The sequence below is a fragment of the Crocodylus porosus genome, unplaced genomic scaffold (genome assembly GCF_001723895.1).
Source record: "Crocodylus porosus isolate Cpor-Errol unplaced genomic scaffold, CroPor_comp1, whole genome shotgun sequence".
Classification (NCBI taxonomy): Eukaryota; Metazoa; Chordata; order Crocodylia; family Crocodylidae; genus Crocodylus; species Crocodylus porosus.
This window is the reverse complement of record NW_017728914.1, coordinates 26,325,074-26,346,986: the sequence shown is the minus strand read 5'-3', so window position 1 is coordinate 26,346,986 and position 21,913 is coordinate 26,325,074. Positions and strand designations below refer to the sequence as shown.

Below are 21,913 nucleotides of genomic sequence, written 5' to 3'. Positions count from 1 at the left end.
GCATAGAGGGGGAGGATCACCTCCCTGGACCTGCTCGAGACGCATCTGTGGTGCGTTTGGCTTTCCTGTCCGTGTCCCCAAACTGCCGGCCCATGTTCATCTTGGCATCAGTGACGACTCCAAGACCCTTTTCTGCCTCTGTACCGCCTGTAGGTGGGTGCTGGTTGTTCCTCCCCAGGTGCAACATCTTGCACTTGTCGGTGTTGAATCCCATCCTATTCTCATCCGCCCACCCCTGTAACCTGTCCAGATCCGATTGCAGCCTATTCCTCCCTTCTAGCGTGCCCACATCCCCCCACATCTTAGTGTCATCTGCAAATTTGAACAGGGTGCTTTTTACCCCCTCATCCAAGTCACGGATGAAGATGTTGAACAGTGCAGGCCCAAGGACCAAGCCCTGGGGGACCCCACTGCCCACATCCCCCCAGGTCAAAAATGACCCATCCACCACCACTCTCTGGGTGCGGCCCTCCAGCCAGCTGGTGACCATTTGACTGTGGAGGTGCTGACACCACAACCCCCCAGTTTCTTAATGAGAAAGGGGTGAGAATGGTGGTTATAGCAAGTTTGTGGTGTTGACTGATTTGGTTTCGTCTGGGAAGGGAGGAAAATGTCACACTGGCACACAAGATAAAAGAGACTGCAATCATGGATTAGAAATGGACAAGACAGGCAAGACTGTGCCAGTACAACAGCAGCTGACACTTCACTGATGTGGCTGTCCTGGATAGCCTGGCACCCAGCTTTCAGACACCATGAAATCCAGTCCTGGTACCTCTGGTGTTGGTAAAAAAGCCTCCTTTTCTTGGAGAAGAGCATTTTCACATAGACAGATTCACCCAAAGAAGAGCTGGGCTTCATGGGCATTTTTACATGTGCTCCTGATGCAGTGCCGGGCACTTTTAATTAGTGAGCTGCACCAATTAAAAAACTGTCCACGTGTCATGTGCATCAGCAGCGCACCTCCATGCTGAGAAAATGGCGTGGCTATACTTTTAACTAAAGCGCACGGAACGGGTTTTAGTTCACAGAACACTACCATCACTGTCTCAGTGTGGAGGTGCCCTGTACCGCTGATATACATGTGATGTGCAAGGCTGCCAGAGCATCAATTTATATGCTCCAGTACACTCAATTAATTGAATCTGCTCCAGTGTGCTGGATTTTCAGTGTCAGAGCAGGCTCCCTGCACGTGTGTAAGTGCCCCATATGCCCAGCAAAGCCAGCAAAATTCTCCTCTTGAAATACCACCAGCCTACTGCAAGCTTGCAGTTCATCCTTCTTACCTTTGAACTCAGATGACTTGCTGGGAAAGCAGTCACCTCTATAGTTTAGCAAAGGAAAACATGCCCATTACCCCTCCAGAAAGACCAAGTATTTTGTAGGAATATGGCAGAGGAGATGCAAGAGATAAAAGCTGATTAATCTTAAACAGAAATACACTAAGTAGCCCTCATCCTGGCCCTGCAAGGATTATTTGTTGAAGAAGTTTTTTTCTTCCAAACTGTCACAGCATTATTGTAAGATTCCTATGCAATACTATAAAAATTACCACATATCAGTTTTTATAAGCTATCTGGTAATAAGTAATTTGACTACCAAAAGTCAAAAGGATGAATATAGTTAAACTAACCTATATTAGTATGTTGGACAGAGACTCACAAAAAAAACAAAAACAACCCTCATTAAAATAACTTCTATTATGCTACTTTAAATTGCACATTAACATAAGGGTTGAAGTAAAAATATCTTAGAAGATAATAAAGGTACAGATGCTATAAATAGAAGTTAATCTATATCAAATCTCTAAACCCTGGAGAAAGAATAATGTGCAAATACTCCATTTCCAGGATCAAGAATAAAAAAAGAGGGCGTATTAAAAACCTGTAAAAAGGTTTGTTCCTCATGTAAGATGCAGTCAGAGATTAAAAATTATAGCGAATGTGACTAAAATTGTTAACACTCAGATTGTTAACACTTTTGTGACATCAGGTCAGTAAAAGCATGCAGATCAGGGGAGAATGGCAAGAGCACATGGACTAGCAGTGACAGCTGCAGCGCTGAGTTCAGGTGGAGTGGATTGTGAAGACAAGAAAGCAAGCACTCTGACAAGTAACCTTACCTTTTAGACACCCTGTAGCTGGCCACTGTTAGGACACCTGTTTTGGGGTCACGCACTGTAGCTCGTGCCAACTGTATTAAAAGAGATTGCAAAGGGGGGAGGGGTAGTGGTAAAGAGTCATTATCATGTTGCATAATAACCACACATGCATTTTTCAGACTCAAAGTATTGGTTTAGATATACTTCTGGGTAAAATTCAGAGCTCCAGTCTGGAGCCAATTCTGATTTCACGCTACAGCAGTCCACCGAGAAACATGGATGGCATAACCATTGATCCTTGGTTAATTAAGGGGCTATACTGGGCATCAAAGATACAACCCATGGGCCACATCCACCCCAGAGCCCTGTCACCTGGCGGTGCCCATGGGTCCAAACTGACCTAAGCCGAGTAGACTAGACCATTCCTGCATGCAGGGGCTGGGTCTATATATAGACTTCAGGATCTGTGCTACTTGCAGCACCCCTCAAGGATGCACATCACACAGTCCTGGACCAGCAGCATAGGCACCATGCGCAGCATGGGCCATGCAGTAGTTGGAATGTGCAGCACAGGTCATGAACCAGCTAGGGGGAGGAGGGGAAAAGCAGAGGCATGGTGCAGATGTGCACATGTAGCAAGCATGGCATGGCAAGCTGGAGGAGGTCCATGGAGCCATATCTGGTCCAGAGACCAGCACTGCACCACTCATCTGGCCCACAAGGCTGGGCAACATAATCCATAGCATCTCCTGACACTGGTAGTCAATGTTGCTTGCTGATCAGGTGTAGAAGACAGCCTTTAGCACAGGCTGAGTCAATATTAGCAAGAAGGAACAGAAGCAAATTAAGAAATTCAAGCAGCTTTCCACCCCTTTAATAAGACAAGAACAGCTGGACCTCTGGAACAGGCTGGCTGAATGCAAGGAAGATGAGTGGCTGCATTAGAATAACAGTGTCCAAACTTTTTGCCCAACAGGCCAGAGGGACAGTGCCCCGATCCCAGCATGTGGGGGAATGGCATGGCCTGGCTTGGCCCTGTTCCTAGTATGTAGGGGGAGGGGAATGACATAAACCCGATCCAACTGCGTGGTGGAGAGTTGCTTGGCCCAGCCCAATCCAGTCCCACAATGCAGGGCATGGCCCAGCCCTGATCCGACTCCACTGCCAAGTTTCCCCACTCATGGGGAGCCCCGTGGGCCGGATGTCCAGTTCTGCGGGCTGCATTTGGCCTGCGGGCTGGAGGTTGAGTGCTCCTGCATCAGAACAATTCCATCCATTGCTTTTAAAGTGAAAAACAGACAAAAAAAAAAAAATCAGCCCAGGTAGCCAGCAAGAGCTCATGGAAGTAGGTCGGGCAAGCACCTGAGCAACTTAGAGCCGACCAAAATGACAAAAAAGAGGCAGTTCAAAGAAAGACAGGTCTCAACTGGCTTTCTTGATGGACAATACCCTGAAGAAAGGGTTCATGCTCATCTTGTGGCACAGGTGCTGGGAACAGACATGTTGGGCTGGGGGTTACAAAGGATCCTGGATTACAGGGTAGTGTTCAAGCACTGATCTAGCAAATGAACAATAAAACTGGCAACTGGGAGCTCAGAAAGTTCCAGTCACATCTCAAACACCCTAAATATGCCACAGCTGCAGCAGTATGAACAAGCAGCAGACATGAGATGTAGCCTTACACCACTGGACCTTACTAGTATCTGGTGCGAAGTTACTCCAAGAGAAAGCCAAGGACAGTGGTGCAGGCATAGCATGCCCACGTCTATCCCAGAGCAGCCCTTTGCTTCATGTAAACAGGCTATATACCTGGCTTCCCTCCCACCTAGTGGGCAGACACTGCAATAGTACTTGCTAGGGAAGCTACCCCACAAGAGCTGATTACTGGACCCCAGCTTAATTTAAAATTGGTCTACAAAAGTAAAGCAAGTTACACCTATGTTAAATGTGTTGTGTGTTCACTCCACAGAACTGCAGTGCATAGTCTAACCTTATATAAAGATATTAAATTACATTTCCAGTTCCTCCGTCTGTAAGATGCATGGCACAGCCTTGCCTCAAAAGGATGCTGTGAGGTTAGTTGTATGCTCTGAAGATGAACGATGCAAAGCCTTTTTGCAACTCAGCAGGATTGTGACACCTCTCTAAATCCAGAGCAACTCCACTGAAACCAGCTGGGTCACTCAGGATTTAAACACTCCACCGAAAATAAATTAAAGCCAGAATTTCTACTCTGCTGAATCAAATGAGTCTACACTGCAAGTATGTTCTGTAGGTAGTGACACAGTTTCAGTCCATTTCCCCCACCACTTCCATCCCATTTAATTACAGATTCCCCCTCATTTCTCTTCCCTTTTCTTTTTCTTTTCCCATTGCCTGCTCAGATTTTCCTTCATATTCCCCTAAATATGTCCTGCTCTGGTTTGTCTTATAATCTGTTCATTAGTTTTCTTGGCATTATTATTCCCATGATTCTGACTCATTTGGTATTTTATTCCAGATCTCTGCTCCATAAATCACAGCAGGAAAGTCAAGCTGGCCGAACGCTGTTCATTATTTGTACAATGAGGCATTGCTTTTAGTGATTTAATTTAGCTTTCCAAACTCTTCATTATGTCTCCATTTTGAAGCTCACCATATGATTTCTTTCTGTAGCCACGAATTGACCTGAATGAAGAGAAGACAAAATATGCCTGGCTACATCATTAACCTGTCATCTCTTGTTTGGTGACCAAATGGTTCATTTTACTGTGAAACAGACTCTTTCACACACTATTTTCAGCTTATGATAGACCTAGTCACAACAGATAATGGCTAACAGAAGGTAAAAAGTATTGCAGATCTTTTCTTTAAGCCAAGCTCTTTAAAGCCAAGACCCAAGCTCTTTAAGCTTTCTTTAGGCCAAGCTTTCAATGGGAGAGAGAACAGTCTGGGTAACAGGTATTTTGTAGGATGTATAGAACTGGTGTGAAATACTTGCTCTACTCAGAGAATTACATCTAACCTTCCTTTACCAGATCATCTCTTTAAATAGAGTTTTGGATCCAGTTTAGACCATCCCCCAGCTGCTGCTTCAAAACTTTCAGAGCACAGCTCTCCCTGCAAACCAAGATGACCAACAGTATTATCTGTCCAAATCCAGCAAAGCTCCATAAATACTCTCTCCTATACCTCTGTCTAAGCAGATACATCGGGATTACAAACAAGCCCCGTACTGAAATTTAGATTCATCCTATATTAACCTGCTAGAACTGTTCCACGCCAGTAAAATCCAGAGTTTTACTGAACTTTCTCTTGGTTCACGGGAGACACTTACTTAGAAAGCAAGTGATTTCCTGTTTAAAAGTTAAAATTGCCTCATAATCGGAACAAAAACCAACTGTGTTTTGTAAATGAAACATGAAAAACCCAATATTTGCATACCTATCTTCACTTGGCACTTTAACATGAACCAATTTCACAATTGCTTGGAACAGAGAGGAGAGATTTCAAGGAGGTCTTCTAGACTAAAACACAGGCGGTCCCAAGATCCAGGAGACTCATACTGTACCCTACTTAAAAGTTCTCTCTGCAAAGCTCTCATGATTCCTGACTAAAGTTTCCTGGCGCAAAAATATTTTTTTATGAAGGAATTATCCCATCACAGCATTCTAGTTTCCACTTTTTTGGCCATAACACCGCACTTTCAAAGCAACTCTGCAATTAGATCATAGAGGTTGAAAAATTAAATTTTTGCGAGCTGCACTAGAATATATATACACATGTACATATACATCTAAAACTATATAGTTTACCTACTTTCATTGGGCCTCACCCTGATTTCACATACAGGGGTGCGGATCAAATGGAATTCCATTTAAATCAATGGTGGTATACCAATATGAAAACAGTGAGAACAAGGCCCCTGGGTTTTCATATACAGGATATATTCCTGAGCAGCAAGAGCAGGCTCGGTTAAATGAGCTGTTAATGACCATCTTACCTGAAACTAATTTGCTTTGATTAGAAAGAAAAAAAAAAAAAAGTCAGTAACATGGATTGGTTTGAATTTGAGTAACTTTTAAAAGTTCCAAGAAGTGTTTTAAAGCACGGTGGAACTGTGGTAAATAATCTCCGTTCCTGGAGGAGCAAGGCTTCAAAACAGACATAAAAAGTTTGCTGCCAAGGCAGCTGGCTGGTAGGCACAGAAGTCTGAGCTTCATGAACTTCCTAAATACAATTCATGTTCCTGAAGGTATCAATTTCTCACTCTGATCCAATTATACTTGCATGTTCTATTAAAAATGATATAAGCACAATGATTATCCTGACAGGGTTTACAGTTTACAGCAATGGCTAAAAGAAAAAGGTTAACATGAATAATTCATTACCCCACCATAAGTGTAGTGAGTTTTAACTTCTTGTCAAACTTGGCAGAACACAATGCGTGCCATCTTCAGTAGCAATTGTTTTCCTTATTGGAATTTAGCATATAAAAGGAGGTAATTTCAGTCCTTAAAGATTAGACAAATGTACAAGAAATGTTAGGTTCATGGTACCTGTACAGCACAGCATATCATTGTTCATCGGTTATGCTGTCACTACAATTCACAATCTGAGTAATGCACCGAAACTTAGGCTCATAAAAATAAATTCTGAGACTGTTTGACATGTGCTTTGGATGGGAAGGAAGGGAGCTGCCAAACCAATCCCTCTTCTGCCCTGCTGGCAGCTCGCAAGGTGGAGGATAGAGATACTTCCAGTATCTCAAAACACCTTTAGAAAAAGAGCATGCAATGCTTTTACACTGACCAGTATTTCCTGCTGCAAAGAAACCAGTTCTAATAATCAAAGGCTGTGAGCTACCGTGGAGGAGTGCACAAAGCATGCTCTATTCATTATACTCCATGTCATGCCCTACTTCCTTGAACTGCAGTGTGTTATTGAGGTTTGTCCACAACAAGCTCAACCAGAGCCTAACTCAAGCAGCATTTTCAGGCTCTGAAAAACCCACATAAAACTCACTTTGATTGAAATCAATGGGATTTAATCTTCTAAATGCACTGATATTTACTGGGATTTGGGTCTTGCTTTGTTCAACACTGCAATGCCTTTAAAAGCCTGGGCCTTGGCATCCTAACATCTAGGAGGTAGCTCTGTGTATGTCCACTCCCAATTCAGAAGCAGCATAGCCATTCAGGCAATGCTGCACCCCATCTAATTATGCCTAATCCCTAAAAGAGCCAAGTAAACTTAGATGGAGATCATCTTGAAGCGTGGCTATATTCCTTCTGATCCACGATCCAGCACATACAGGGCTACCTTGCACAGCTGTACATGGCATTGCTTCATGCCAGGCAGACAGTCCACAAGGCACTTAAGCAAGATTCACCTTAAAGTTTCACACAACATTAGCTCAGTTTCACATGTTTAATATCCACTTACCCCACCTTCCCTGCTAGAGCTAGGGCATGGAACTAGCAGCCAATGGTGAGATGAAGTACAAGACGAGGAATGCTTACCTTTGGTTTGGCTAATTCTTTGATTTTCTCTATTTCTTCATCTGACATGACATCATAGTATCGAACTATGTGAGGGCTGTCCCATTCATCTTCTTCCTTGAAGGGAGCTATGAGCAGATGGGGATTCCTGTTTCCATCGTGGTACCTGCAGAACAGCCTCTTCTGCCTCCGAGGTGTCTGATCCATAAAATCCCCAGACAACACACACTTTAATTAGTTTCTTCAAGCACTTATTTATTCCTTTAAAAATGTTTAAAGCTATGAAAACAGTTTGCTTTCTGCCATGCTAAAGGAGATACTGGAAAATTGGATGTCCAGTCCAGTGGACGTAGTGTATTTAACCAGGTAAAAACTAGACTGTGTCTCTGCAAACATCTGTGAGCAGAGAGCAGCCCTTCCTCCTGTGCACCCTGGAGTAAGTGTTGTGGAACTTTACTCTGTGAGTGTTTAATCATAATCTGTAATGTACAATGGAGACCAAATGACAAAGTAGGCAGCTGTCTTGCATGCAAGATATTGCAGCTGGGTTCGTAGGGAAGGAAAAAAAATCTCTAAAGCCCAGAAGACAAAAAGACTGCAATTACTCTGGGATTTATAACCATAGTTGAAACAGGTATTAAAAATCATGCTCTCTCCCCTTCCTTGAGCAATGATTAAGATGTCCTGCAGGGACAAAGTTCAAAACAGGAAAAGGCTGCTAGAATGCTTTGCTACCATGCACGCTCAGCATAACTGGCTGGACAACTGTTTTCACCACCCTTTGAGAGAAGCATCGGGAAGACACTTTTTCCTACTTAGCTGTTCAGATAGCACCATATAAAAACAAGTTCCACTGCAGGCTGCTTCCAAGGGCAATAACTAACTCACCCCATGAGGGGAAGAACCCAAGCCCTCTCAGCAACACAGAGTACTCGTACATAAGTTCAGTACAGTTAGGAAGGTCTGCGGCTACCTGCTGGGAGACAAGCAGCTACCAACCACACTTCCTATAGGTATATATATAGCTCTCCAAAGCAGTAAAAACTATGTTCTTTTCACCACCTACTGGCAGAGAATAGTAAACTTCCTGGACTAAGATGAGGGAAAAAACGATTCTCTGCAGATTATTCCTTTTTATAAACAGTATTTGAGTAATAGTTTGCATTTACCCAGCAGTCAACTTGAAATGGAGCAACTAGAAAGTGAATGGAGTCTGCTACTATACCATACCCTCTGATCTCTGGCAAATTACCACATTGTAAGAACTCTGATGGAAACCCAAGAGCAGAATTCAAGGGAGTCAAGGGACAATATCAAAACAGTAAATACTACTGTAACTGATGGGCTGGACTGAACTCACCTACTCTTCCTTTCTTCTCTCCCTCCCCACTCCCAAGAATGCTACAGGCTTCAGGGTGAAGTATGAACTAGATCATTTGCCATAAGCTATAGAAAGGCCTTAGTACTTGGAAGTATGTAGTGCAGCGCAAGTTTTGGGAAGAACAATGCAAACTGGTTATCACTGTTGGTATTTTATGCTTCTCTTACCATTTTCACTCCTTCACCTCTGCACAGACCTTCATAGATCTCACGCTCAGGCAGGTAGTCAGAAGGCCTCTCATAGACCCCTCCTTGCATCACCGGTTCTGTTCTAGCGGATGTCTTGTTCAATAACGTCTCCATTCTTTCCTTCGCCAACAACTTCTCAAAATATCGCAGGTTGCTTCCGGCCCTCTCGTGAGTGGAATCTTCAGAGGGGAATAAAAATAGACAGGACTAACGAGTTACACCATTGCAGGAATCTGGTCAGCAAAAGACTTCATCTCAAAATACTGCAGTCATCTGCCCATGCCAGCCTCGCCACAGCAAACACTATTTTTCAAATGGACACACAAGCTCCAACCTCCAATGTCATATTAACACAAAGTCAGATTCAATATAGGCATACATGCAAGGAGAGCTTGAGCAATTCACCTACAAGGAAGCTGGTCATGATCCTGTAAGGACCTGTACAGGCAATGTGCATTTCAAAGCAAGTGGGAGTATCTAGGGTAAGAGTACAGTCCAGGTGCTACAACTTGCTTGCTTGGCCTGGTTAGTTGTGCAAGATGCTGCATTGCTTCCAAGACAAAAATATTCTTGGATTTCTCTGCAATACCTCAGATTCAAACCAAAATAAGTCTGGCAGAGAGATTTGTGTGCTCATCTCTGGGCTTTTGGTTTGAATCCACTTCTAGCAACAATTTCAGGGCTGCTCTCCCTTACTCTTAGTAACAACTCTTCCTCCCCCACCCACTCTTTAATCTTATAGCAGGAACCATTCCCAGATTGCATGAAAAAGAACTACAAACTAACCCCGGGACATCATTCTCCCCTTGGACTTGACCTTCGTGAGGCCACAGCTGGATTACTGCGTCCAGTTTTGGGCTCCACAATTCAAAAAGGATGTGGAGAAGCTTGAGAGAGTCCAGCAAAGAGCCACACGCATGATCAGAAGCCAGGAAAACAGATCTTATGATGACAGGCTGAGAGCCACGGGACTCTTTAGCCTGGAAAGGCACAGGCTCAGGGGTGATCTGATGGCCGCCTATAAGTTTATCAGGGGTAACCACCAGGATCAGGGGGAACACTTGTTCCCCAGAGCACCCCAAGGGATGACAAGGTTGAATGGTTATAAACTCCTGCAAGACCGTTTTAGGCTGGACATAAGGAAGAATTTCTTCACTGTCCAAGCCCTCAAGGACTGGAACGGCCTGCCACTGGAGGTGGTTCAAGCACCTACACTGAACACCTTCAAGAGCAAATTGGATGCTTATCTTGCTGGGATCCTATGACCCCAGCTGACTTCCTGCCCTTTGAGCAGGGGGCTAGACTCAAGGATCTTCCAAGGTCCCTTCCAGCCCTAATGTCTACAAAATCTATGAAACTATCCTAGGTAGAGTAACAAGTGCCCTTTTTAAACGTCATAACACCACTAAGCCACTACTGGCAGGCCAGGTCTGTTGTGCAGTGGTGCTGATAAAAGCTTAACATAGGCAAAGTACACTGCGGTGTGCTGTAGCATAGGAGACAACGTTTAATAAACACGTAAAAGAAGGATGAATCTCATTCGAGGACATCAGAGAGTTTTACCTAGTTATACTAGTGACTGTTTTGTCTTTTTAATATAATAACTCTTCAGCCTCTACCAAGAGACAGCTAAAGGCTATTTAAAAGTGCAGAGGGGTACAACCCCAGCTGACTGAGGCATAAGCTGTGAAGAATATTCAATGTAAAATGTGGCTAAGTATAACCACCATTCCTTCCCACTGCACTTCACCTATAGCTCGTTCTCCAACCAAGAGAGAAAGCGGTGGAAGCACAACTGCTACAACTTGAAGACACTTAAAAAAAGGCATGAACTAGATCAGAAGTGGCCAATCTACACCTCAGGACCCACAGGCAGCTCCTGAAGGAAGTCATTTTAAGATAGCTTATGATGAAAGCTAGGGCACCACGTGCCGATGGCCAACTTTAGGGCACGGCCACCTCAAAAATTCCATTTTCCATAGCTCAACCTTGTCAAGACCTTTACTTGCAGCTTGATTAGAAGCATTAAGCAGTTCGCCCAGGCCTAAACTAGACCCAGTTCATTCAAGTGGGCAAGCGTCCCGTCCTATAAATATCTGTGGCAAACAGGAGTGAGGAAGGCAAGAGGTTCGCATGAGAAAACAGCACCTAAGCAAGTGATCAGCGGGATCCGGATCTTCAGTTTCCCATAGAAAAATGAAGTAAAATGTGGATTTCACCTTTTTACTAGAGGCAAATGCAGATTTCTCATTTTACCAGAGAAACCTGTGGATTTGCAGTTTTGGGACAAGCTCTCTGCAGGCGGGCGGAGTTCCAGCCTGCAGGAAGTGGGAGCGGGGAGGTCAGTATGTGCAACTCGGCACTGCAGGGAACAGCAGAGCCATGCAGAAAGCTGCCTGCCACTGCAAGCTCCACATTGCCTGCATGCACCCCTGTGCTGCTGCCCCTGCTGCAGCCACACAGGCAGGGGATGCTTCGCCAGCCAGGGTAGCGCAGAGCTCACAGCAGCAGGCAGTGACCCACCCCTGCAAGCCTGCAGTGGGCAGGAAACAGGGGTGAAACTAGACTCTGCTCCACTGTAGCAGCTGCTGCCTCCTGCCAGAGGCAGGGAGCTGTGGACCTGGGTCCCGGGCCTTGTAGCCCTGGCAGCTGGGGGAACCCCTCCACAGGGCGGGGGGGAGCAGGAGCTGTGGGTGGGAGGTAAGGGGCACCATCAGGGCTGGGGGAGGAGTGAAGGGCAGGAGCAGGCCCAAGGGGGGCCTTTCATTTTAATCATGGATTTTGGGGGTTTTAAAAGAAATCAGAGCATTCTTGATGTTTTACCAGAGAAAGCCAGGATCCCTGGTGATCGGAGACCTTCCCCTTCACACCCCAGCTTTGCCATCATGCAAACAACAAACCTCATGCAAGGACAACACACACAAGCTTGTTATTTTGCGTAAGCTTTGCATGGGTTGTGGGATACTTTTTGAGATGGAAGGTGTTCAGCACAATAAACTGTCGATCCAGTGTAAGCGTTTATGGTATGTCACACGGCAGAATAGCCTAATGTTTATGGGACGCAGATGTTGTGGGCATTGCCCCCTACAGTATGCTCTGGCTTTAAAAAAAACTGGATCATTTGTTCTTCTTACCAAGAGAAACAAGACGTCTGGTGAGTTCCATGGCCCTGTGCAAGTCGCCGAGCTGAAAGACGGCATAGCTGAGATAGTCCAGGATCTCTGCTTTTGTGATGGAGGATTCCTCTCCCTCTTCATGCTGTTTTAAAGCCTGCTGCATCCACAGCACTGTGTGATAGTAGTCTCCATCATTGTAAGCTGTTTTTCCCATGCCAAAGCAGTCATCCACTGTCAAAGACGACCTGTACTTTGTTCCTAAATTTAGAGATAAAGCTTTAAGTCCCCTATTCAAATGTTCCCAAGTTAAAGCTGTCTTGCTTGGAAACAGACTGCAAGTTAGCAATGGAATTTATCATCTGGAAAAACCTCGTGACAGCGGATAGTGGTGAGCTTTTAGACCCTCTCCTGCTCAGTAAGATCCATTTAGCTTAAAGAGCGATAAGGACCATAACTGGCCACAATTCCATGAGATTAAACTTCCATGGAAGCCAATGACTTTAGCATAAAATCAGGAATCTAAATCTTATCTTGCCCTCGGCCTACCACATACCCTGGTTACCATGGAATAGGAACATGCCAAAATATTCAGTGCATTTTCCCCTTTCACTTTCCCTTTCCTCATGTGTTAAGGAAGTGATACTCATGGTAGGGAACTAAGCCAAAAAGAGGCCATGTGACTTGTCATGAGTCAGAATGCAAGTTTTTCAAATCCCAGCTGAGTGCTCAAACTGCTGAGCCGTACTGTCACAGCGGGAGCTCCCTAGAAAAGGAACTTCCTGTATTATTGCTCTATAGTGACCGGTACAATGAGGAGCTAGCGGTCCTTGGCTGTGTGACAATCATAATTAAGGCAATCGGAACTCCAAATACTATAAATCAACACTTTTTTTTTTGTTTTTGCTTTTTAAAAGATTGTGCCTACTGCAATGACTCCCTGCAAAAAATAGTCAACCAGCCAAAAATCCCAACTCACCCTTACTTTGTGCAATTTGCACATGAACAAGCCTGAACTAGCACTTAAAGAAGCTTGTGTCTTCAGAGCTGTATCTATGCAACAAGACATGATTACACTATTGCCACAATTGCTTCTACACTACCAAAACCAAAAAAATTCAGATGAAAAATTCTTGTCCCTGAGGGAGACTGTTGCTCTGGGAAAATATAAACACATGTGTAAGCTACTTGGAGAAAACAGGTGTGACTGGAGGATCTGAAATGTTAACGATACTAAGAAGCCCAATTTCCTTCTGCTTGCCTTGCCATCTCATTGCATATTTCTCACACATACCTACCAGAGATTTCTTATGCAGCCCCCTCCATCAGGTACATCCCTTGGGAGCCTCCAAATCCCGTATCAGACATTTGTTGCTTAGCTACAGCCCACCTGGGAGAACCTGTTTACTGGACTGTAACCAGCTCATTTTTCTTGGATGCTTCTGTTTACAGGGAAGATCAGCCAGGTCAATGGTGCCTGACTCTTCTTCATTGTTAAGCCTCTGCTAGGAGCACCCTTCCAACAAAAGTCTGATAGCACTTTCAGGGCTCCCAGTTAAGAGGGCTAAAATGCAACAGTAAAAGTGTGGTGAAGTTTGCAATCAAAATGGCTTTCAATAAGAAAACTAGACATATAACAACCTACTAAGGAGACTTGCATAATACATTCTATGAACTCACGCAACATTTGGAGGACTTGGTCATTTTTTTTTGGAGAACTTCCTCAACTTTTTGTTGACAAACCACTTAATGAATTTTGAAGACTCTTAACAGAGTTTTGTTGAGAAGGTGCTCATGGCTGCAGAGCTTCACACCATCCTTTCAGTTACGGGTACAGCGTAAGATTTCATATGGCCACATATCCTTCACTGGACATGGGATGGCCAATTCTTAAGGATAATAGGAAAAACCCTTAAGTATTAAAACCCCAAAACTCAAACAACTCTTAGGTTCTCGGATCTTTAAAATCACATGAAATAATAGGACTGCTCAGAAGACTGGTAAAAGTTTTTAAAAAGGTCCAAGGTGTCGACCACCTTTTTAACCTCGCTGAATATGCAGAGGAAAGAACTGCTCTGTTACCTGGTAGTACTCCCTTAGAAATGGTCTCAGGATCCAGCTTATACGTGTCCTGTAGACGCATCAGAGCCTTAGCAGCTCCCGTCTCATCTTCCTCAGTTGGAAAGAACTGGCGTTGTATTGTGAGGTTTGCAATAAAGTCTTAAGTTAAAAAAAGGGAGGAATGAATTAGTTCCACTATTCAAACAATCAGATAAAAAAAAAGACTGGTTCAGGACCATGAACATCAGGTTTGTTTTGCAACTTTCCTCAACAGGTATCAAACAACTGAATCATTCTTTTGCCAGGCTCAAGTCATTAAACGTTGTTTTCTACATATTGTTTTGTTTTATAAAAAAGTTAAAACTCAAGCCAAAAAAATGCCAGAAATCCCAACAAACTGCATACTATGAGAAAAGACTAAGCTATTAACAAAAGTACAGCCATGTATATTATAGCCCAAACACTGCTTTTCATACATGCATCCTCTATGCATCTCCCCACCACACATGTTGACAGCTCCCCTGACTTCTGTTAAGGCAGTGTCTCATCAAGACCGCTGCGATCCTTCTCCACTAGGTTTCAAGAGGCCTTTCAAGTTTGAATGCAGAGTGCCAGCTAATACAGACAAGCTTGAAAAATCTCAGATGGTCCAAGACAGACCGGCAGCCCTAACCAGATCACACCTGTGAGATTTCCAAAGGAAAGAAACTAAGCACTTACTCTCTTGGGGTAAGGGCAGGCCACACTGCAGTTTGAAACTGCACTTTGACCCATCTTTAACAAAGACATGCAAGTACTACTTGCAAGTACTTACTTACAGAAATTAACCCACGAGACCAGGTGGATTCTGCTTAGTACAAAAAACTAAACTGGGTCAACGTCATGAGGTTATAAGAGCAGAGCCATTTTAGTTCCTGTTTTCTTAGGCACTAACTAACAGAACAGACCAAATAAAGTCAAATGCAAATAGGTATATAGGTTGAAGCATCCCACAACCCTTTTAAAGAACAGAAAAACAAAACTCTGCCATTTTAAATCTTACAGCAAAGCACAATTGTACCAGTTTTCAAAGAAAGTTTTTAAGATGAGAAATATAAACACAGTAGAATTAACTGTCTGTCCAAAAAGATTAGCATTATGTTTTCTTCAGAGGGACTATTCCACCATTTGATAAAGTCTTCACCAAAAAAAAAAGTTTTCAAAGCACCTGAACTTTAGCCTAAACTGAGTGGAAAGAAAAAAAACACGCAGTGCAGTTCAGAGAAAAAACATATTTCCTCCTTTTCTTCTGTTACTTTCAGAAAGTCCAATAAAAATAAACTGGCAGTAGACGTGTTTAAGCTTGAGGAAGCGCAACTATCCAAGGAAGGCTCTCTGAAGGCTATGCTGCAAAAGGGTAGCATATGGAGGATTGTTTACAATAGGCTCATGAATAAAGAACTAAAATAGTTGTCATCAACACAAACGCTACAATATCCACCAGCTGTTAGTGCTGGAGATGATCAGAAACCCCTGGAGAGCCAGTCTGGGCAGCATGGTTCGATTTTGAAATCTTCCCATCCGTCTATCAAAAGGCCAAATCAAACCAAGACCAAACACGCATGGGCTTGGTGTGAAAAGAAAGAAAAGCAGATAGGGAAGACTGAGTGGAACAAGACCTATGCCTTAACAACACAACTCTCAAGACAAGCGTCTTAATATTTGGACCTTTAGAAACGCAATCCTGCTCTTCACCTGATGTTCCAAAAGAGCATAAAGGCCTCCCATAACTAATAAAACTAAAACTAATCTAAACTAGGGAAACTGCTTCTGGGCAAGCTCAGGATTTCTTTGGGTGTTGAATGAAGGGAAATGGTAACCACAAACCAAGAAGCTGTTCCACAATTCTAGCGACAATATTGAAAACCATGACTGAATCTGAGTTTCCACTGTATGAGTGGGGAAAAGAAGAGATGGTCTTACAGCAGTTACAGAAAAGTGTTTTCTTGCCTTGAATGCCTTACCGTTTGTAGTGTCCTGAAGAACTAGATTCTCCAATTCCAGCCACTCTGTATTTAAGCGCTTCACCAGCTTATATGCATTTACTGGATGTGCCAGATACCCTTCTGGATCTGATGTTGATTTGCTAGTCACTGCCTCCATTTTTTCAGCCCAGCTGGAAAAAAAAGAGGAGTTTGCCTGAATCTGCGAGCGGATTTATAAGTGCAAGTCATTTTAATTTCACATCTAAAACACATGCAGAGCTTCAGGGCTAGTTTTCACTCTGCCCAAGTGAAATAGTTTCATAGTTGGTAGGGTCAGAAGGGACCCAAGCAGATCACCAAGTCCAACCCCCTGCTGCGGGCAGGAAAGGATGCTGGGGTCAAACAACCCCGGCAAGGTGATTGTCTAGCTTCCTTTTGAAGATCCCCAGGGTAAGAGCGAGCACAACTTCCCTTGGAAGCTAGTTCCAGATCCTAGCTGCCCTGACTGTGACAACCAATTTAACTACACTAGTGCTGTGTTACCCTCTTAAGGGAATCTAATTTGTGATGATGCCCCAAGTACCCTTTTCATATAAAATGGTCACAGTGCAAGGTGATTACAGCATAATCATTCTGAACCAGTCACTTATTTACATCTCAGTAATTCAAAATCACTCTGCTTTTCTAAGATCTCTTTAGCTTCTTACAGGAACCCCATGAAAGGAGAGCGGAAACTGGACTCTTGACTTTTTCAAGTTATAAAAGAGGCTCCCGATGACAACAGCTAAATGAGGATAATGTCAGATACTGGGGATGAATTTTTCTTCATAGCTTCAAAAGAGAAAATATGTTACTGATGAGCCCTTATATGCCATTGCATGACATATGATCCAAATTATTATTTTAGGTAGACATTTTACTAAGGCTACAGTAAGTAGTCTCCCTCAAGTCCACCAATATATTAGCTCTTATAAGAATCACGTGCCAAAGTTTTGCCTCTCTTCAATACACTTTTTAAAGTCAGTACTCTGTCACGGCAAAACAGAAATGTAAAACATCTTTGCTCTTGGGCTTCACTGAGAGCAGCCCATCAGCTTCCACTTGTGATCTTAGCGTCTCCAAGTCAAGTAGGACATGAAAAAAAGATGGTGCTAACAAAAACAAGATAAACAATTTGTCGATAAATGGCTCTGTTCATCTTTCTCTATACATTTGAATAGCCTGGCTCCAAAGTAGAATATACAGCTACTTCCTCATAAAACCTTTAAAGAAATTATTTTTTAACCTGAACCTCATTTTTAACCACAACAAAAAGTTACCTTAACATTTTTCAAGCTCGCAGTTTTAATAGTATAAATAGTAAAAATGAAATCACGGTAGATTTACTTCACTCTCTACAGAATAAGTAGCAAACCCTGGTATTACTCACTGAGCAGTATCTTAGCAGTAGCAGTGCTAAGATTAATAATAGTATTGAAACTATTATTTGTTTCAAGTATTAACTATTAGGACTATTAGTAGTAGTCTTTAATTCATTGTGCATTTATCATACCAGTAAAACCTGGGTATCCAAGTGTTAGAGGATTTGCACATTGCTCGTGATCCGAGGGAACCCAGGACAAGCACATTTCTTCCAAGGGTCCCACAGAGATCAACTAAATGGTCTGGTCAGTCATACAAGAGGTTAGCGGCAGGGCATGGCACTGAAACAGACTCCAAAGTTGCAGGCTACCACCTTTACCAATGGGCCATGCGCATCCTTCTAGTAATGCCAATGAAACTATTGAGACCGAGTAATAGAGAACTACTGCATGAGTAAAAGTAGCAGATCTGGCTTTTATTTCCACTTCTTTATATACTAGCAGGATGCTACAACATTTAAGTTAACACTAGGTAAGGTGGGGGAAAAAGGTTCTGGCTTTTAAAATTAATCCAAATTACTTCTACTGAAAATAAAATTGTAGTTGAAATTCAGACAGATGTTTCTGCGGATGATATTTATGCAAAGGCTTGTTTTGACAAAAACCTAAACTGACGCGGCAGCCTCCCTTTAAGAGATAATGCTGTCACTGGATCTTAAGGTTTATGGAGAGAGATTCCACCCCACTGCTTAAAGAACTAAAATTTCATGAAAGATTGGCTCCTGCCTGGTTACTTAAATTAAGCAACAGAACATTTGCGATGTTTCATTACCCACAGAAAACAGTTGGGACTCTCGAGCACTGCAGAGTGTCAGTGATGGATGCACAGCACTTCTGACTCAGCCTGACCCTAAATCCTTCCGAGATACCTGGGTGTTGTCCCTCTATCTGCGATGTTGTAATCCATGCATCATCCAAAGCATGTATTAATGCTCAAATCCCCTAGGTGAATGAAAGTGCTTTTTAACCACAAACTGCCTTTTGGAGCCATCAGAAAAGTGACTGCCAGCAGAAATATCTCAGTTGATGGCAGTGTCAGAAATAGCCTGAACTCCCCTTCCAGCGAAGTGCCAATACTAATTAGGCTACAGGCATATTTCTTTGTGCTTGTTCTCTTCCTGGCCCCCAGGAATATTACACTTTTGGCTGTTCTGTGGCTCAATTTCAGCAGAAGGGATGGAGGGTGTCTCCCCCTCCAAAACAGCCTCTTGCCTGGTGACTCAGGAATTTTTCTGGGAAGTGGGAGATGTGGGTTTGAATCCCCACAGGCTCAGAGAAGCTAGAATGTAAGTGTCCCACTTCTTAGTGGAAGGCTCTAACCTCCAGAATGGTATGTAATAGGCAAGCACTACGAAAACCTCCTCCAGCCATGTGTTTGATTGAAGGTAGCTATGACTGTTGTGTGTAATGTTGAATTCAGTACCTTTGCCATGTGCTATACCTGGTTAAAGCATGCCTGCAAGGTTAGGTCCTTCTGAAGAATTACAAACTACTTTACCTATTGTTTAAATTTCAAACAGGACTTAGAAAGACAAGGATCCTAAGCTCACAACTGCCTAGGGCTAGTTCTGGGCATGCAACTAGCACAGAACAGCAGATGCTAGGGAATCCCAGGTCATAAAGGGAAGAGTTTAGGTGCCTCCAGCATTAGTCAGATACTAAGAAGAGGACTTGGGGATTTAGGCACTTGAGCTATGGACAGGAATTGCACATGAACTGGTATGAGCAATTGGAAACCAGTTCAAATCTGTAACACAACAGAAGTTCAGTGCACATAAACTGCTTTCAAAATAGCCAAAACCAGTTCAAGATGAACCTGGACGGATGCAGTATCAGACTTCAGTGGCTTAGATTAAATCTATTTATTCAATTTCTGTCCCAGATCCCCTCCAACTTCAAGTCAAGTCAGTCCTCCAACATCCTAGGATGCTCTGCACCTCCTCCCCAACAACTCCCCCTCACCCCCCTTGCAGGGTGGACAGATTAGCCTTAACCAAAGCTGTCTGCCCAGCTGAGCAGGGTAGTGTGCTCCAGCGCACTCCAGCTTCTGGCCTAGGCCACTGAAATCAAACGTGAATGTCCGTTCACTTGCTTATTGGTTTAATCTATGCGAATTAGACTAACCTGCAAACACTGAATCAATTTAGCCTTGGGCTTTTTGACTGTCTGTACATAGGCTTAGATAATGTTTTGGATCCTTTAAGATTACCACCTTAATTACCACCTTTAAGTTTACCATCAGAAGCACACAGGAAGTCAATGCAATAATTGAGCTCATGATGCTTTGAATCGACGGTCAAACAAGCATGCTATTATTATCTGCATGCTATGAAATGCTCAAGTAGACTACATAGAAGCAGTTTAAGTCAAGCACATCAGTGCAAAGCAGCAGAGAGGAATAACAGGTAACGGCGGCCACATCTTCATTGAAGATGAAGTGTTTTAACCAGTTGACTTGGGGAGCAAAGCAGAACGCTCTTGACTACTGCTCTCTCGTAAGAATGGAGGAATGGACAAGAGAACCCCAAGATGGAGACCGCTCATCCTTACTGTCCTCAAGGGAATCAGGGAGGGCACATAGTGTTCTCCGCTTTTTATGCTCCCACTTTATGCTTTTCCTAGCACCAGGGGAAATACTACATCAGATCCTGTGACAGAGATGAAGGCATGAAGACACTTACAGTCCAAGTAAAACAGTTGCACAGTCCTTTCTCTTACCTTTTAATCTTAGAGAGCTTGGACTCTTCCTCTCTAATATATTCCTTCAGAGATCGCACCAAGTCTCTCTCTGAATAAACCAGGTCAGTCATTTGACCTGAAATGGAAGCAGACAAAATGTTATTACAGAGTTACATCTAGGAACCACTCTTTTCTACAGCCAGAGGGAAAACTTCCCAGATGTTCTCAGGCTAGTAAAAGACTAGAAAGTATTAACATTTAAAAGTATTTACTCAAATACGAGGTGAGGTGCCTCTTCCCCCACCCCACAAAACAGCATGAGAAAAACAGTCACTCACCTTATATGACTCTGGCCCTTGAGCCCAGGTCAGGGCCAGAGTCCAACACGCAGCAGCCTCCTGCTCCCACCTCCACTTCCCGTCTGCAGCTTCAGCCCACCTGCTCCCCCACCCCCACTTACCGTCAGATGCAGCTTGGCTCCAGTTCAGGCTGGGGTCTCTCTGGAGCACAGAGCACATGAAAACTTCTTCTCCTGCCTGGCCAAACAGCAGCGCTGACACTGCTGCATGGCCAGGCAAAGGCTGAGCTTCCACGTGCTAAGCTTCCAGGACACAGCAGCCCAAGCAGTATCTGACTGTAAGCAGAGGGAAGCAGGGGAAGGGGCAAAGACTGGCAGAAGCAAGGACTGAGGGGGTGCAGGTGGCAGGGAGGAGCAGCAAGGCTTCAGGGGGAAGAAGTGAGTGGGGGCAGAGGGCCTGACCCTGACCCCCCACCCACTGCTTTCCCTGCTGTAACGATGGAGCAGACAGGGAGAACTCAGGATTCTCCCCCTGCAATACCTAGATTATAAATTTGTTATAATTTTCCGGATTTAGAAGTTTTCCATACACAGAATCTAATTATTGGGGGGGGGGTTGTCATCTTATATTTGAGTAAAGGCAGTAAAAGCCCACGAGATGAGCCCCCATTTCTCAGTTATATGAGAAGTATAATTCCTTCATGTGGCTTTGAAGCAATCTCAGCTTTAATATCTTGCAAAGAAACTTTGCCGTGCCCCCTTTTTTGCCTTTGTTTAATGTTGCTGGTACCTCCATCTGTAGCCAATTAAGAGAAATCTGATGTAATGCATCTTTCAAGGCAAAGTGGTTAGTGGTCAGAATTGTTGCCATGGAATCCACTCTACATATGGGTGCAGATTAGGTCAGACCGCACATTTCTCAATTGATGTCACAGGCACTTAGGCCTACAGCCCTGATTATGTGGCTTATACAGGGTAACTGTGAAAACACCTTGTAAAATCCAAATACAGAAAAATTACAGTCTAACGCTGGTAGTCTAATATGCAAAGACTCTCCTAATGGAAAGTTAGGCTTGTATACTGGCAGCCTCTTTTGCATTTTATACTTAGAATCATAGACTCAATGAGTGGGAAGGGACCTGGACAGATCACTGAGTCCGACCCCCCGCCATGGGCAGGAAGGAGCACTGGGGGCGGCAGGGGTCATAAGACCCCAGCCAGGTGCCT

General features: G+C 43.7%; 1 protein-coding gene across 3 annotated transcripts in view; it reads right to left on the bottom strand.

The window, feature by feature from the left end:
• The window catches only part of P4HA2 (prolyl 4-hydroxylase subunit alpha 2), a 50,640-nt gene that overhangs the window by 10,480 nt on the left and 18,247 nt on the right, over nucleotides 1-21,913 (bottom strand). For all 3 annotated transcript variants that reach the window (XM_019535047.1, XM_019535045.1, XM_019535046.1), the window contains 7 exons: nucleotides 20,428-20,524; nucleotides 16,328-16,479; nucleotides 14,346-14,483; nucleotides 12,285-12,524; nucleotides 9,130-9,329; nucleotides 7,603-7,779; nucleotides 2,123-2,193 (listed from right to left, as the gene is read on the bottom strand). In XM_019535047.1, coding sequence (XP_019390592.1) covers nucleotides 2,123-2,193; nucleotides 7,603-7,779; nucleotides 9,130-9,329; nucleotides 12,285-12,524; nucleotides 14,346-14,483; nucleotides 16,328-16,479; nucleotides 20,428-20,524 — 1,075 coding nt within the window. The remainder of the gene's footprint in view (nucleotides 1-2,122; nucleotides 2,194-7,602; nucleotides 7,780-9,129; nucleotides 9,330-12,284; nucleotides 12,525-14,345; nucleotides 14,484-16,327; nucleotides 16,480-20,427; nucleotides 20,525-21,913) is intronic.